The following is an 18,009-nucleotide window of genomic DNA, read 5'->3' as shown; positions in this document are numbered from 1 at the left end:
AATATAACCATGCAAGTGCACTCAAATACAAATGTGGATAAATATATGCACATGAAGGTGAATTCCCACAGCAGCCCCTGACGCGCTTGTCGACATAACAGGGGGAGATGATCAGAAATGACCTCTCCCAGTGCAGCACCTGAGCCATTAAAGTCCCCAAGGAGCCGATAGGAGACATCTCTAATAGTTAAATATTCACAGCGGGCGCCCTGTGGCATTGTGGGAAGGTGTCAGTGGAGCTGCTTGATTGATGGACAGCCGGGGGTCGATGCACAGTCCTGCGGTGTCTTTCACGTCTGTCACATTCTATTTGAGTGTAGCTGGATATTAGCAGCGGATATTAGTCTGCGGCTCACGTTAGCTGTAATTCTCCACACATTATTATTCCACATGTTGGATAATGTAATCAAGGGGAGGAAAAACACACCGTGTGACCCCACTGCAGAACACAGACTTGTTACTGGAATTACTATAAAATTATTTATCAGCCTAAATATAAAACGGGACTGTGTCAGCTTGTGTGTGTGTGTGTGTGTGTGTGTGAGGATTTCCGGCGTGTTGACTTTTTCTTCTTCACCAGTTGATTTTTAAGTGAAATGATCACTTTGTCTTTAAAGTGCCAACTATCAGCTTTAATTTGAGTTTGCTTACATCAAGATTAGCTTTAAATGAGAAACGATAAAATCACTGAAGAAAAAGCTGCAGTCTCCTTCACTTCTAAACGGGTAGTTGTCATCATCAACACTAAATTTCCGGTGTGCATTCTTTCTTCAGCACTGACGGAAGAAAACAAAAATCATCCGTATCTGATGAATCCCAGTAATCGTGGTTAAATATCCATCTGTAATGTAGCTTTGGCATGTTACATCTTTAAGGCAGTCCGCATTAGGACCCGCTCCACCTCTGCTACTCTGATGAAATAATTATAGATTAAAACTTCACCCAAAATAATTCATAATCTTTGGCCCCAGTGCGATTCGGGGAAAAGCAAACCATGGATGACAACTTTAAGGAAAGAGGAGCAGAGGTAACTGAAGCTATTTAATCAGGTCTCAGGTTTTACAGTGAAATAACATTTGGGAAATATCAAACATACTGAAAAGAGTCTTCCAATAAAAACTGACTCCACAGGTTATCTGTGGAAACAGCTTGTTACGACCGTAGTTACTTTTTATTGTTGGGTGACCTCAAGCAACTGAAGTAATTATAACACAGGAAATGCAAGTAAAGGAGAGAGTGAGTGACATAGTGTGAAGCAGACTGCATTAGGAGGAAGTGCATGAGGATTAATGTGACGTCACTGGATTTTAACAAAGGAAACCACTGTTTATTTCCTGTTTGAAAGTCGTCTTCGCTTCTTTTGTCCGTGATCTCTCTACCACGTCATCTGTTTATTGTTGTAACCGTGAAAGAAGGAGAAAATCCACACGCCTAGAAGCTCCCGTTCAAGGATTTATTTGCCGTAGTGACGTTTCCAACACAAGGCTCTTTCTCCTCTGCAAGATTTTCTCCTTATTTAAAAAAAACAAAAAAAAAAACGTGATATTTTGTTAATCCCATCAAAGATCTTCTCTTACTGGATGTGCATGTTGTTCTCGTTTTTATTATTGTCACCATGACAACAAAGGTCCTCTTACCTTAAGCGAATTTTGTTTTCAACCCAAACTCAACCAAGTCATTTAGCACCTAAGCCAAACTGTGCCCGATCGACAAGAATAACAACATAGTCATTTTTATAACCACAAGAAAAAGGTCTGTTACAGTTGCTTCTGTCGGGCGTCAATTCAGGAGATACTCTTTTGGGTCATATCACAATTCCAGCTTTGCTTAATGTCATTTAATGACATGCATGTATCAATGATGAACTACTTTTTTTGGGATTGCTAAATCCACTAAAATGCAGTTTATTCAGTTTAACTAAACCAAACTACACCAGCCCTTTAATAAAGCCAAATTAAAATTGTACATATGCATTTTGTTTGACGAGGTGGTGATTCATGTCGTCATGGTTGTTCAATGTTTGTTCAATCCACAGATGTTATGAGGGGTTGTTATAATATTAGGAGAAATTAAGATGGCTGGATAAAGGAACGTCTGCTGCATCCTCTGTGTGAAATCAGACTGCAGCCAAAAGAAGACAAAGCTACATTTCCCCTCTCTTCGCCTGCAGGGAGTTTTCATAGGGAAGAGTTTGGGTCATATGTGCTAAAATGTGTGACTCAAAAGCTTACTCCCGAACAAAAAAAGAATTTATTCCAGCACAGAGGCAAATCTCTTGCAGTGTTCTGATTAGGGTATCTGAGAAGCCTGAAATCCCCCCAAGCTCAACACGAGCCGGCTGAGAAACGCAGAGCGAGGGGGCACTTTTAACAACTGTAGAGCTCTGCAGAATTACAGCACGCTCTGAATTACAAACACTCGAGCAGGGCCAAGGACATGAGAGGAAAAAAAAGAGAAAAGAAATCACCAATAATCAAAGAGAAAATTAATTCATAGTAAGACGACATTATAACGTGTTTGTGTTGGATTAGTCCTGCAGAGTATATTATGAACTGTGGTGGTAGGGGTATCACCACACAAGTGAGCTCCCCAGGCACATTCAATGTACCCTGCAAGTATCCATGAGTCTTCGAGAGGCCTTTAACTGGGTTTATTACAAACGCTCTGAGATGAAGAGCTCCAACGATCCGTTTATTGAGGGATGTTCTTTGTTGTAAAGGTTAATAAGATAGTGCCACATAATTATGCATCTTGTATTAGAGTGTCGCTAAAGAATGTGTGCGTACCAGTGGGTGTTTGTGTTTTTTACTTGAGCGTATATATATTCGGTTGTCTCTGCTGCCCTTACACTACCCTTCACAATAGGTATATTTATATGGGGCCTCATATTGTCCTTGTAATCAATTTAAAAGCCCAAACAGAATAAAATGAGCCGTATAAACACCTCAGTCTGAATAAAACAGGCTTGAATTGGATTAGAATTTCACCTGATTGCAGAGATGTCGTTTAATCCATTTCATAAAACAGTAAAATGAAAAAAATGATGAATGACAATGATTTAACCTGATTATTTTCAGGCTGCGTCCTTTCTAGTCAGGGCCTGTTTCTTGATGTAAGTGCATGAGGACGTACATGTCTCAATTCACAAGATAAGATATCCATTGAGATACATAAATGTATGGCAAATCCATCACTTTCATGCATGTCAAGCTGTTCCAGTGTATATTTTGTACAAAATAAATGTTAAACTGTGTTAATTAGGAATTGTTAGAAGTATAGAAAGGTATATATTTGAACTTTCGATGGGATGAAAAGTTGCAGTTTCCCTTCTGCTTCCAGTCTTTAAGTTAAGCTGATTGCTTATAAGGCTTCAGCTCTATACCTGGTGGTAACCAACAAAAGCAAGTAACCATTTTAAATGACTTGGATCTTCTAACTAAATATGATCAAATAAAACTATAACTTATTAAAACAGATTTCTATTTCTTCGCTCCCTCTTACCGTAAGACACAGGAGTACAGTCCCACATCCTGGAGGTCGGCCGGTCTGAACCAGATGGCATCCTCCTCCTTGCTCATGCGTGAGCCGTCGAAGGAGATGGGCTCCTCGAAGTCACTGTGGCCGAGGCCGGAGCTGCGGTACCACATGAGGCTGAGGCCCACACTCTGGGCCTGGCTGTAGTTGGCCCGGATGTAACCGTAGAACAGAGCGCACTTCAGCCGCACGGGCTCGCCCTGCAGGACCCGGTACTTCAGGTAGTCCACTGACCAGTCGGTGCAGCCATCCACTGCAGGGAAACAGAGGGAGACACATTCAACAAGAATGTGAGGAAGAAAGCAAGATATTGAAAGCAATAAAATATGAAAGAGCACAAATAGTACTGAGTTCAATGTGCAAATACCAAGAAATATTATATTTCCAGCAAAACACTACTTTGCAAAAACATAGAGGAATGAAGATTACCAGCTCATAAACCACCCACAATAATGCTCCTCGTATTTATTAGAAAACACTACCTAGAATAACTTTATTAGTTATGAGACACCAAACTCTCTACAGCAGCGTGGAGGTAGAATATTGCACGGAGAGGCCGAGCATGGAGAATAATGTATCAAATCCTCCATATAACATGAGCTTTATTGCGTGTGAGCTTCTGAAGGATTGCAGTTTTACTCTGCAGTGCCAGCGGTAGATGCATCTCCTCTCCCCTCCTGCTATCTCGGCGCTGCTCACACATTCAGGGCAAGTGTGCCACCTTTGCCTCTGCAGAGACAGCTCAGACAATCTCCCGCAATATCCAAACATGCAACCGTTGTGACATTTTGGAATGAACTGTAAAATATCTCCATAAATGATGTCAAGCTCCTCCAAGTGCCGAGTCTGCACCGTGGCTCCAGTGCCCATGGAGTGCAGGGTTAGTTCATTAACTGGGTGCACGCCTCGAGCTCTTCAAACATGGCGCGTCGCTTGTCTAACAGATCTATCGACAGATATTTTTCCTTAGGCTCTTTGTCTTGCAGTTTTTTTGTCCATAGCTAACAGGCTAACTCATCCATTTTTTAGGTTCTCTGCTGACCGGCCTGAGATTGGCCTACATGTCCATCCAGGTTAGGGTGCATGCTGAGGTGGAGGTAGAGTCATTTTAGAAATAAAATCACAAGATCGCACATGTAACACAGGAAAAGCGTATCTTCCTGCCTAATTCATGAAATGTAATGAAACTCCAGATACTATAAATAAATTGCAGCAGGGATAAAAATAAGGCTCAGTGACTGTGAGGACATTTTAACAAAAATAAGACACTGGCACAGGCCCAGAGGCTCGCTTGTCTGCTTTGGTTTTAGCGAGCACATCTCTCTTGATTCCCGAGCTACCGGAAGTTAACCCATGGCCAGCTATCAGTCTCTGACTAATTAACTAGCACTTGTTTGTCCAGCAGGTGAATATTAGAGAGTAACCACAGAGCAGAGAGATAGAGAGAAGTGGTGATGGTGTGGTGAGATAAAGCAATAAGAGCCCTGCTGTGTGCCAGTCTGTGAGTGATACTGAGCCTCATGGGGACAGCTATGCTTGTAATTAATACTCTTAATTACCGGGGAAAAAATGTGTGTGTGTGTGAGTGTGTGTGTGAGTGTGTGTGTGTGAGTGTGTGTGCGCTCGCGTTAGCATTAGTGTACATTCCCTTTACGAATGGCTGTCTGCCTAATTATGTCTGTTAATTACTAGTAGGCTTATCCACAAATGTGTGTGTGCGAGCTTACATACGAATGCGAGAGTCACACAAGTGTGTGAGTGTGTGTAACGTGTTAAACGCTGTCTCATTATCAGTCCTCATAATGAGAGCAGAGCCCCCTATAGATGCAAACAGGACACATATGTTTTTCACATGCAGTCTTCACAACTTAAAACTGTTAAGCATATTACTGATAAAAACCATTAGTAGTTTAAATACTGCAGTAAAGCTCTTTTTTTGTCCATGGATACAATATATAGTATTATTTTATACACTCTATTATATTTTTCAAATTTCTTGACTATCTCCTGAAAACTAACCTCACGTTTTGCCAATATGAATTCATAAACAGTTAATTTCGCTTATGTTTTCTGTATTTATCCTTTTTGAACGACGCTGGTTCTGGACGTATATTTTCCCATTTTTCCAATTATGATTCAGAAAAACCTAATATAAAGATCTTCAAGCCTGGAATCTTATTTCCATGGTAACAAGCCATACAGACATGTCCCTCTACAGGAGCAAGTAACTTTGTCTCTCAATCTCGTAGCTTGTGTCAACTCTACCTTGGATGGTTAAAATATTACGGCTCTCCCTCAGGAAACAGGATTTTACTCGTAGAACAGAACTGTTGAGCTCTACGGGAGAAACTACAAACCACGGACAAATACTCGCTCTCTAACATAAGAGCAAATTTCCATTGAAGGAGGCAGGTAACTCCTCCGCTCTCCCTGCATATCAATCTGCTAATCAGCAGGGACAGCAGAGGCTTCATTCAGCCTTTTCTTTATTCACCCTCTACACCTCTAATGGATATGACCTCTGCCTCTCTCTCACCCACTCCATTTCCAGACGCTCTGTCACAACAAAAACTGTTTATTCTAATGAGCCTGATTCACTATGAAAAAACATTCTATTCAGCGGGAGTCTGACCTCTTCTGCAAAATGAGCCCACAGGTCGTATGTGCACGCAGCTCATTGCAACCTTGTTCGCTGACCTCTAGTGGCCGGAGTAATGATGATGGCTGATTTTGTTCCTAAAGAGCGACGACTGTTCCACAACTTTTCGAAGCACCTTGACCACCTTGACCATAGTTCACAGACTATGAAGTGAACTATAAAGTGGTTTGAGTTGCCCGTCATTTGCTTTCACTGAGCAGTCTGGGAGATGTGTGCTGTCGGAGAACCAAACTCTGCATGCACGAGGGTACGCACACGTAAACACACACGAGGAGGCCCTTCACTCCGAATCGACCTCCCAATGGGAGTTATCTGATACGGTTGGCCTGAGGGAAACCAAATTTACATGTGAAACTCAGAAAGGTTTTATCAACTCAATTAAACGCTGACATTTGTCTCATCCCCACGCTGGATCGGAAAATCAATGATTCCCCCCGCTGGAGGAATACTGCAGTGCCCACCTCTCACTCTCTCTCTGCTGACAACCCATTCTCTCACACACACACACACACACACACAGGATCTCCTTCCTTTCCTTCCTCGCTGCACCTCTGGGACATCACACCTTTGTAGCGATTTTGTTGAACCAGTCTAAGACAAGCCCATACTGTAAAGGATGTTTCCATATGGACACACTCCCTCATGGCCGTCACACTGGACGCTGCTCCACTGGATCGCACTGCAGCAGCAGCACAGTTATACTGACCACTGCTACTCTGATGCCCAAACGCTGCAACACACACCACTTGTAGAGGTCTAGCTGGTGCAAGGGAATAGTGAGGAGGGAATGTCAAGCTGTAAATGTGTGTGTGTGTGTGTGTGTGTGTGTGTGTGTATGTTTCATAGAAACCTTATCATTATCTGCATCGAGTAAGACCTGTCCGTTTCAGTGTGACACTAAACCAAGCCAATAAATACAGACCCCCGGGCAAGAATACATTTACCCACATTCATGCGTAACACTCATAGAATCGTATAAAAAAACAAATGCACACACTTGCAGCACTCACACACACAGAGGCTAAATCCCCATTATCCTTGTGCAATCGTATATCACTCCAGCGTGCCTTGGTCTCCTACTTGCATGTCTCACACTCCCTCTCATGTCGCTCTTAGTCATCTGCGTCTCCTCTCTCATCAGTACCTGCTCTCCTAATGAAGTGTAATTATCAGATGTTGGGTGGGCGGCAGGGTTCTCACAGGCCATGAAGACGTTCAGTGATCTGTATGTGGATAAGGACTCTTAATAACTTTGTCCTCATTCTCTTCCTCTTCTCTTTAATTCGCACCCACTGACTTCATCTTTATCTCCCAAACTGGGCGACTTGATCTCTCTAACTTGGCTCGGTTGGTGATTTCCCTCCTCCTCTGACCATTTCATGTTTTCCACCTAATTTTTACAAGATTATTCACCATTCTGTAGAATTTACTCACATATATCTCTTTCATTTAAAATGGGACCAGGCACTTGCCACATACCCCCACCCACACACGCAAATATAGCAATCTACAAACATGCAGCATGTATCACAAATTATATATGTTATTTGGTATATTCAGAGGAGCAAGCGTCATGCAGTCTTAATACAATTCATATACTTTAAAACATCATATGATCAAATTTGCTAATTTACAAAACTTGCAAACCTCTCAAAATCACATTTGGTCGAATAGAATATGTTATAAAACAACATTCAAATTTACTAGATTGTTTTTTTATTTTGGATCTTCACCACATTTCACACTCGTGTATAAAAAAGACAGTCCCCAAAAATCAAGCTTCATAAATCAACTTAAATGTTGAAGAACGCACCATGGGTTCATCCTTGGCTCACGCCCCACCCCTCCACAAAATGTCATGAACATCGGTGAAGTAGTTTTAGGATAATCCTGCTGACTAACAAACACATGCACAAACACTGGTGGAAGTATTAATAAGTCTCTCTACTTCAGCCTGAAGACTAATAAATCAAGAGTCAGCACAGTTAACAGAACCTGGATCTCCCCCTGCAGCCTGGAGTCAATAGAGATCACTGGCTTTATCTTTTTTACCACCACTGTTCCACCGTGTTCCTGTTTGACCCCTGGGTCTTTCCTTCCAGGCTTGTTGGCCAAGAGAAGTAAATGTTGAAAGAATCTAACCTCCTGTGTAACTTTTAATTGTGTCTGCATCCATCTGTCTCAAGATGCAGTTTCAATGTGCACATAAAAACCAAGACTGCCAGCACTGGAAATTCTAAAAAAATAAATCCAATAAAGCCAACAAAGACTCAGCTGAAAGGAAAAATTCAGCAATATAAGATAAATGATAAAAAAAGCAGATGTGACAAACTGCTATGGAAACAGACTAGGAGAAGAAATGTTGATGCATATGAAGCATGTGATGTAAAACTGACTCTAGTGCAAACACTGATGAGGAGACTGTATCACTCCGTGTATCAGCAGAGTAACAGTGAGGAGTGTCAGGTTATAATTAGAATGTCACAGAGCACAGCTCCGAACACTCTCTGCCGAGGCCCAACGGTCCCTTTAAATTCAACCAAGCTGAACCGAACTTCAAACACTCTTAGATATCAGTCCCCTGAATGTGTCTGATGGTTTTTTAAACAACATCCATGAATTAGTCGCCGAGAAAAAGTTGAAAAAGGACCTAATTTGTCAAAGAAAGTGAAAATAAAGTCATGGATCTGTCCCCTGAATTACTAACACAATCCTAGTTCATGTTTCTTCTATATCTACTAAAAAGTATTTTATTGCTCATTAAAATTTGCATTTTTTTCCAAACGAGGTAAAACACAATATGATGATAATTATCGTGCAACAATAGAAATATGTCTGTTGGTTTATATAATTCTCTTATTAACTTCATTGTGTGGACAGAGGATTTGTGTTTTATGCTCTCCTCACAAAATAAAAGGCAGCACATTTGCACAAAGGCAACACGAACAAACACGGAGGTGAGCGAACGCATCATGCAGCAAGGTTATTCTGTGCAGCCCTATTTAATAAACTTTACTGAACACACTGTAAATGTTTTACTTCAGTACGTCTGTGAGTCGGTGTGATTGTGTTTGCATTTAATACTTTCTTTAATACTCTTGCTCTCGTCTTTTTCATCGTTCTCCTTGTCTTTGGAACTACTCTAAGTGACTTATCGCTCTTTTTAATCTCCCCCTCTGTGCCGTGCCACTCCATATTTTCGTTGCGACATCATTCTCTTTCACAGACAGTTCACCATTGTTCATTTATATGCAAATGTGGACCAATACAGATAATTTCCCTCTAAAGACGATGGCGAACTACCTTTGCTGTCTATTCAAGAAACAGAGTTGAACTGGGAGCGGTTCTCTAATTTGTATAAATCGAAGTTTCTCTTTGTCTTTCTCTCTCTGTCGCCACTGAATAACCGAAGGAGGAATAAAGATGCAGATTTAGTAAAGAAGTGAATGATTTCTTTAATAGCCAGTTTTAAATTTTTGACATGTTACCTGGTAAAATATTATTATTCGGTCCTTACAACTGTTTTTTTATTCTCTATTAAAACAATCAAAACCATTTATTACAACAATGTTACTGTAAACATTAGCTGTTGCCATATGTACTTTGGTTGCTGGCTATTTGTATTTAATATTAAAGTAAAGTTATCGAATAATATAAAAGAATCTCTACCATGGAACGATACTGGATGATGTTACAGAGGAAGATGTTCGCTGATGATTACCTGATGTTTCAGCAGCTGCAGCTGCGGCTGTGACATGCAGCCCATGGAGGAAATTAAGGTATTTAAAATCCTTTGGCAGCAAAAAGCTATTTGTGTGAAAATTATACTCAAAGTCATAATCCACTCAAATGTGGACACAGACATACTTCTCCCACTTTGCATGTCCCACAAATAGACGCCCTTTAATCTGCTTTGAATAAGAGAAAATATGTTCCGAAGTTGCCTAAGAGTGAAGTGTTAAAATGTTCTTCAGTCTCAAAGTAGTAACTGTGTGTCTCCATCCATGGGAACACCGCAAACACAAGCTTTTGACTGGTGGTTATGGTCACAGCCCAACTACTGACTCCAAGGCAACATTTTATTTCCTGTTTTAATCCCCTTAAAGGCCACAAATTAAAGTAACTGCAGTTCCAAACATTCAGAGCATTTTTATTCCCTAAACAGAAATAAGACAAATTAACCAAACAGGTTGGGAAGGGAGCTATAAAATCAATTTGACCTTTGACTATAAGTGCCCACTTTTGTGCTGATAATGTGCCAGTAAAATTATTGTGCAAGTTTTCAAAGTGTCGCATTAACTCAACCTTTTGGAAATGTATTAATTCCACTGTTGATGATTTACCGGCACTACAAGGTAATTAAGCTCCAGACTCTGCCTTCTGCTTGAGACAACAAATCTTTCACTTAACCAGTGAAAGATGTTGTTTTCTGGGTTTATCCCCATTGTCAGATCTATAATATTATTTTATTCATGATTTTCAAGTAAGGACACACTGACTTTAGGCATGAATACATGTATGATAATGGACTTAATGTCTGCAATTGCTTTATGTTTATTTCAATGTCCACCTCATGTCTGATATTTATTTGTTTGGATTTATTTTCTCTCTTGGTTCTATGACAGTTAAACAATGACAAAAACATCCTGAAGACAATGGATTGCTATTACTTCTTAATTGTTTGTTCAATGTATAAATTGAGACCATTTTCTCCACTAATTTGTAGAAAATACTGTATATCCTGGCCGTGTGTGTGTGTGTGTGTGTATCCACATTAGTATGATATCACATCCTATTGTGTGCTAATTAAATCAGAGCCTCCACTCCACATCTTGCTTTACTATTATTATTTTTCCAACCTGAAATTATTTATAGTGCATGTGCTCTAAATTGTGCTATAATGCCCAACAATGTTACATGAAGCTGGTGAACCTCCACCTGAGCACCACAGAAGAGGAACAACAGGGAAATGAAGTAAATCTAATTTCTGGCGGTCGATGTTGAAATTTACATACATATTGGCAGAGTCATTTAAAAGACAAGATGAAGCTTTGAGAGATAAACCAGGAAACAATACCTAAAACTGAAGCAAATCCCAGACAATAAGATTTACAAGCAGGTGTTCGGACGGGGACTGCAGGCGAATGTATTTGTGGCTACAATAAATACAAAAAGTAAAATAAAACATAAGTCTATGAGTGACGGAGAATCAAACTAACTCTAAAGTTTGCCTGAAGGTGACAGTCAGTGTTGCTGTTGTTTCACATGGAAACCAGGGTGGGTTTGTTGCCCTTGACCAAGTTCAGTAAAGCTGAACAGATCCTTTTAATAACTCTCCAATTGACTTCAAATTAACCAGAACCCGTTATAGAACAGAAATTTCCCCTGTTGTGTGAGAAAGGGTGTCACTGAGACATTAGCTGTTTGACTTTCCTCTCTCTCTCTCTCTCTCCTTCTCTCTCTCCCTCGCTCTTCCTTTATTCCTTTCTCTTCACGATAAAGGGTTCTTTTTAAGAGGAACAGAAAGCTTGTCAGGAATTGGCCAGCTGGAGAAACTCATTTGAGGCCCCAAATTGATGCGCTCAGGATTCTCAATAGTATCTCTCCAACAGTGGGAGCGGGATGGAGGGAGATGCGGTGGCCGGGACATTGTTCCTCATAAATGGCTCTTTATTTCACAGGCGAAGTTGGGGAAATGAGCGTCGGCGTTCTAGGCTGCTGCCGGACAGCGGAGGACGGCCATGCGTTAAATGGAACACTAAGAAACAGGAGCCTCTAATATCTTAACAACGACAAAGTCTCCTGCTCACCTACATCATGTGCAGTTTTACTGGCAATTGGAACACATGCAAATAAAGTCCCCATAAGTTGTAAAGTCATGACTGTGTGCGAACGCCATCCATCACGCTGACGGGGCGTGGGCAAGCTACATGGACATGAATCTATACGCAGGCTGAGCCGGGAAGCCTGAACCGTGACTGGGAAGAGAGGCTCGAAAGAGGAGAGGCGTTTGAAATCACGAATCTCAAATGCAGAGTCTGCGTGCACATATGTTTTTCTGCGGGGGAAACTCTGTGTCTATATGCAGGTGTCAGTCCGCCGTGTCGTATTAAAATGCCAGTAATTTCTCCTCTCTCCGTCTGTGTGTGTGTGTACGTGCGTGCTCTCCACTGTGCAGCTGTGATCCATGAGACTCAGGCTGAGCTGTCACTCCTCTAATCTCCCCCAGTAGAAATACAGCTTGGAAAATGTCATCCCAACATTCCGAATTGTGTTTACACTCGCTGCAGGTTCCATCGCTCCTAATTTGACAAGTCATTATCACCCATGCTCCTCTACCTCTTCCCTCTTGTGGCCTGAGAGACAAAAATAAAGGAGAGGAAGAAAGATGAGGGAGGAAAAACAAGGCCATGGAATCCCACTAGCGGACGCACAGTTGTGCTCTCAAGAATCAGGTAATCCAAACACCTCGGCTAGTATCTGAAGGATTATTGTTATTTTAATTTCTTTCTTTTTTTTAACTTCTCTTCAGTCTTTCCAAATAGTATTTCCCTAAGGTGTGCTTATGTTTATGAAATATGAAAAACCTGACTGAAAAGCCCTCATGGTGGAGTTTTTGGCTGTCTGGTAGAAAACATACAAGGCCTCTCACACCTGGAGGCCCACAGGGAAATCAGCAGTGGCAAGGACGGCAGAACCCTGGGAATTCAGCTGTGGTGAGAAAACTGTTAAGATGATGCTGGAAGGATGGATACACCCCCTTGTGGCTGTACAAACCCCAGCTCCTCCATGTTAGCAGATGGGACATGGATCAAAAGTCAAAGTACATGTTAAACACATTTTCCTGCGGTTTTCTGCTCTTTCAGGTAGTTTTACCACACTCATGTATACTGAAGTGTTTTTCCAGCAAGTTTGGTTTTAATAAACAGGGTGAAAAATCACGATTGACATCTGTGACTGACGAGGTTTTCCGAGTCTCTTGTGTGCAAAATGGTGGCACCAGCATCTGAAATATTTAATCTTGACTTTTGAACATGATTTCATTTACGATAAGTGCTTGATTAAGGTTTGGGGGGAAACCTCGGTCATGGTTAAATAATTCAACACTGTTAATCAGCAGTTGTGGTTAAAATGGTTTTACTCATTGATTCATCCTCCATAAAATGCTCCCCTCTGAAAAATGATGCATTTCTGTATCCTGTGATCCTCTCTCACATTATATATGATTGTATACTTGTTAGGATGATGCTGCACAATATTCTGTTGCAATCCAATAGTGGTGGTTTGGCTTGATCGGTTGTGTTGAAAACTTAAGACAGATAAAATGACTCAGTGACTGTAATGACAAAAAATTTTGCGAGGGTGGAGAAAATAAATTCCAGACACTGTAGTTCCCTCAATAGTTTAGCGGACAGTTGGAATTTGTAGCCTCAGGGTTCGTGAACTAGTATTTCTTATGACCTCTATTACTCTGCGTACGACTTACAGCCTGCGGGAAACTCCAAAACATACAATCAAACTGCGTACGAGAACACAGAGAAGAAATGGGGTCGTAGAAAGACGCTACACCATCACTAATGGTTCTGGTTGACTGTGACGATCCCTGTAGATTGGCCCTGTGATTCAGATGTGTACTGTTTCCAGAGGAGCTATCAATGATGTCAGAGATGTAATGCTTTGGTTTTTTTCTGAGGCAGACAACCAAATACAATATTCATGGTTATATGCGTTGGCCTCCCTCTGCTGTCAAGTCCACTGATATGTTACTTTGGTCATCAGTGTGCTTTTTTCATTATTTACCATGTTTCATAATACATAGGGATAATTTATTTATCTAAGTCATTAAGCATCTCAGTGATAGTCTTTGTACGTTCTCTTTATCACCATAGAAACCCTTTATGTTTCATGTTTAGGCATTAAATGCTTATTTCTTAATATAATCTGCCATCTGTTTGATCAGAGAAGATGTTGGTATGATCATGTACTGGATAAATCTGGAAACAAAGGGAAACTATCAACTTTTTAAATCTATATTTTATTTTTCCTTTTGAAAACAGTTTGGTCTGTCTCTTCATTCACTGAAACAAATGGATTCATGAATAAAAGAAAATCTATGCCTTGAAAAAAAAAAAGATGTCCATGGTCGAATAAGAAATGTGATGTTGAACCAAGGTGATAGCAGGAGAATTGTCAGTGAGAGAGAGGGTGGGAGAGCGGTGGAGGCAATGACCTGTCCATCCATCCAGTCAGTAAAGAGACGTCTCCAGCGAGAGCCGGCACTCAGGGGCAGACGAGCTAATGACACAGTGCCCACAGGCCAAGAGCAGGGCCCCATGCCCATGATCATCAACACACACACAACAAATGATTCCTCTTAAAATCTGTATTTCGACATGGCTACAAACTATGATTGATAAAAAATGCTCTGAAGGTTCAATGGTTATTGATTGAGAACCCAAAAGGCTCTAAACTATCTCAGCACATGATCTAAAGCATGTTATTGCAGTTAGGGCGGGTCCAAATCTATTGCTGGTTAAAGGTTGACATGCCAGGGACGCGGTTGGAAAGGACTGTGCTCAGTCTCTAACTTAATCATGGTTGTGTTTTGAGCATAACATGCAATAAACTAATCAAAGTGACATCCCCCACTCCCTTTAACAGCTAGGTGCACTTGCTGTGGTTTCCCATTATAATAGCAGATTTCCCAGTAGTAAGAGAGAACGCCTCTCTGAGGAAAAACCTGCTGATGTGCAAAGGAATCCATCTGTGTGTGTAACAAGCAAAGAAATGTTTTGCACTCACTTTAGTCAGCGAATATTATTACCATGATCATTTAAAAGAAGGGGGCAGTGAGTAGGACGCGTACCTTCGCTAAGGTCCAACATCCCTTTATGAAACCATATTTAAATTCACTAGATCTAGATTTGTATATATGGTTAGGGTTAATATTGCACACACTCATACATTTCAATACCGTTAACATTCCTGGTTTGTGCCTTTACATTTCATGAATTATTCTCTGAGAAATCAACAAAAAACGAAAAGCCTATCGCTATTTCAGAAGGATAGAATTCCTGGATCCGACTCCTCATCTGAACCAAGATTGAATGGAGTCTTCCCTGGGTTATGCCCGAACCCTGCCATGAATTTTATGGAAAACAGTTGAATAGTTTTTGCAAAATCCTGCAAACTAAGAACAAATGAAAACAAACAGACTAAATCATGGGCCCAAAGTTGAAAAGGTCAATATCATGGTGTTTTTCATACCATTCATTCTGCTGCTCAAGCCCTAAAAATCATTTCTCCTGATTCACTTCAACCTCTCCATCCTTCCTATCCATCTACTTCTACCTCTCAGTTGTGTTTTCTCTTATTATCCGTTGAGTCTCTACCAGTGTCTTAACAAGGCCATAGTGCCACAGAGCGTGACCACTTAAGATGAAACACAAAGACAACACAGACTAGTGACACACACATTCACAATGTTGCAGACACAGTATGACGGTGATAACCCCCCCGTTGCTGTCTCACCTCTGTAATTACGTCAACCACACAGATTCACTCTCTGGGTTTCTCTCCATGACACTCTTCAGCTCATCTCCATCATTGATCATCATTCAACCTCTTTCATTACCTTGTGCTCATCCCTTATTTAATCCCCTCTGTCCCCCAACTAATACATCCCCCATCTTTTTTTCCAATAAACTAGTTTGCACTTGTAAGCAGAATTGTGCGCAGCACTGTAGTGTGGGGTTAGCGAGAAAGTTCAAAACCTGATTTGGCTGGGATCTTTCTGTGGGGGGGTTTGGTGGTAGGTTAGTTGGAGACAGTAGGCGTAAATGTGGTTGTGTGTCTCTGTATGTCAACCCTGCCGGTGACCCGTTGACCTTGTACACGCCTTTCGCCCAACATCAGCAGGGATTGGCTCCACCCCCAATACGATCCTTAAAGCTTTATAAGTATAGATCCGAATGGATTGAAATGACATCATACATGAATTGAGAACCGTGTGTGTGTTTTATACGTGGGAGAACTGTGAACGTATGTGTGACATCGACAGTATATGTATGACACCGTTTATATTAAAGGAGAGCATAAATGAGCAAGTGCTGAAGATGAAAGAACATTTTTAATTAAGACGAGTATGAAGCGCGGTTCATTAATAATGCAAAAATCATTACCCCTATTACGATAGCGGCCCAGTTTAAAGACACTGTACACAAGCATGTGTGTGTTCGCTCGCCAGCCTCTGCATCCACATGTCTAGTGTGTAAGTAAAATGGATTCCTCAAGTGATTTGATGCTAATAATTCATCCCTGCTTAATGACCGAGGGAAAAATCCATGCAGCCTCTCAGAAACCTCAGAGGCTCGTGTGTGCTTGAGCATACGGAGAGAGCGCATGGGAACGGGAGCGAGCGAGTAAAAAGAGCGATGACAAACAAAAGAGATGAAAAAGACGCAGAACAGTCAAATAGGCAGACTTGTCCGATGCGCTCCTCTAAAATATTTATGTAGCTGGAGATTTCTGTCCCTGATTCCGAGTCCAATTAAAAGCTCTTCTCTAAATGAATGTGCTTGTGCAGGAGCCAGGAGAGGAAACAGCAGCGCTCTGCAAAAGCAGCAAACACAACACTGCTATTCTGCAAGTCGTTCTCCCCGTGTGTGTTTCACGAAACCGTACAGGTCCACAGCCACATTAACCACATGCCGCAGCACAGTAAGAATAAATACGCACAAAACACTTGATTCCAAGAATGAAATACACCAACAACAACATGTTTGTATTTGCTGCGCTTAACATAATAAATTGCTCCCGTACTTAATGCAGTAGCAAACTCCTGACATTAACCTGCTAGCCTGGAATTAAAGCAATCCCCTTTACGTCAGAAACAGCTGAATTATTCAGCAGCTCGCCGGTATGGAGCGCTGCGAGAGAGGAGAGGGCCTTCGGGTGGGCATTTCAAAGACGTATCGCAGAGATTTAAATGTGCACTGCTCTCAAGTGGCACACACATTAGTCTCGTGAAGCTACCTCATAAACATCCAGGAAAAGACCAGGGGAGAATAGATGCAGATTTAAAAGACCAACTCACTGACAGGAATGAACAGAAGTGACACTGACTGAAATAACACAGATTCCCTCTCGCTCCCTCTCTGAATTTCACCCTCGGCCCAGAGAGCAGGGGGGGCAGAGCCTGTGCGGCAGCTTTAAATAGGAATTAGCAGCATTTTATTGTGATTGTGAGGGTGGGTCTGGTCATTGTTACAAAGCTTTGTAAATCTACAGTAATCCTCCCAGTGCAGCCCAGTAGCACACACATGACTATTGTGCATATGAACATGCAGAGACATATTGTATATTCATGCATGTTGATTTTTTTTATAATTAAAAAATACAAAAAATAAAAAATCTAAAATATACAAGAAACAGAATAACACTAATCATCTAGAACCATGAATTATTCCTATTATATACTGGAGAAAGAGGTAAATAAAAAACCTTCCCACGTTAAAGAAAGTTGTTCCTGAATCCTCCACCAAATTAGCACCAACATTTTAATGGTTCCTCCCTGACCCATAAAACGTACCTCCACCAAGTTTCCTGATAATCCATCCAGATGTTTCTGTAAAATGTTGCTAAATAACAGACGAGCAACAACATGCAGATGAAAACATTTTCTTGGCAGAGGTGAAATATTAATTCTACCTATTACCAGACACCTCTACTTAACCTAAATGTGATGAGCACTTTGTGATTTTTAAATTGAGAACACTAATCACAAAATTACATTTAGAGTTTTGCACTTAAAGTTG

The 18,009-nt window shown here is 41.1% G+C and overlaps 1 protein-coding gene across 6 annotated transcripts in view; it reads right to left on the bottom strand.

Moving 5' to 3' along the window:
- il1rapl1a (interleukin 1 receptor accessory protein-like 1a) overlaps nt 1-18,009 on the bottom strand; it is a 188,212-nt gene that overhangs the window by 78,072 nt on the left and 92,131 nt on the right. For all 6 annotated transcript variants that reach the window (XM_020100551.2, XM_069533087.1, XM_020100552.2 and 3 more), the window contains one exon: nt 3,502-3,787. In XM_020100551.2, coding sequence (XP_019956110.1) covers nt 3,502-3,787 — 286 coding nt within the window. The remainder of the gene's footprint in view (nt 1-3,501; nt 3,788-18,009) is intronic.

The sequence above is a fragment of the Paralichthys olivaceus genome, chromosome 10 (genome assembly GCF_024713975.1).
Source record: "Paralichthys olivaceus isolate ysfri-2021 chromosome 10, ASM2471397v2, whole genome shotgun sequence".
NCBI classification, from domain to species: Eukaryota; Metazoa; Chordata; class Actinopteri; order Pleuronectiformes; family Paralichthyidae; genus Paralichthys; species Paralichthys olivaceus.
This window is presented reverse-complemented; position numbering and strand designations above follow the sequence as displayed.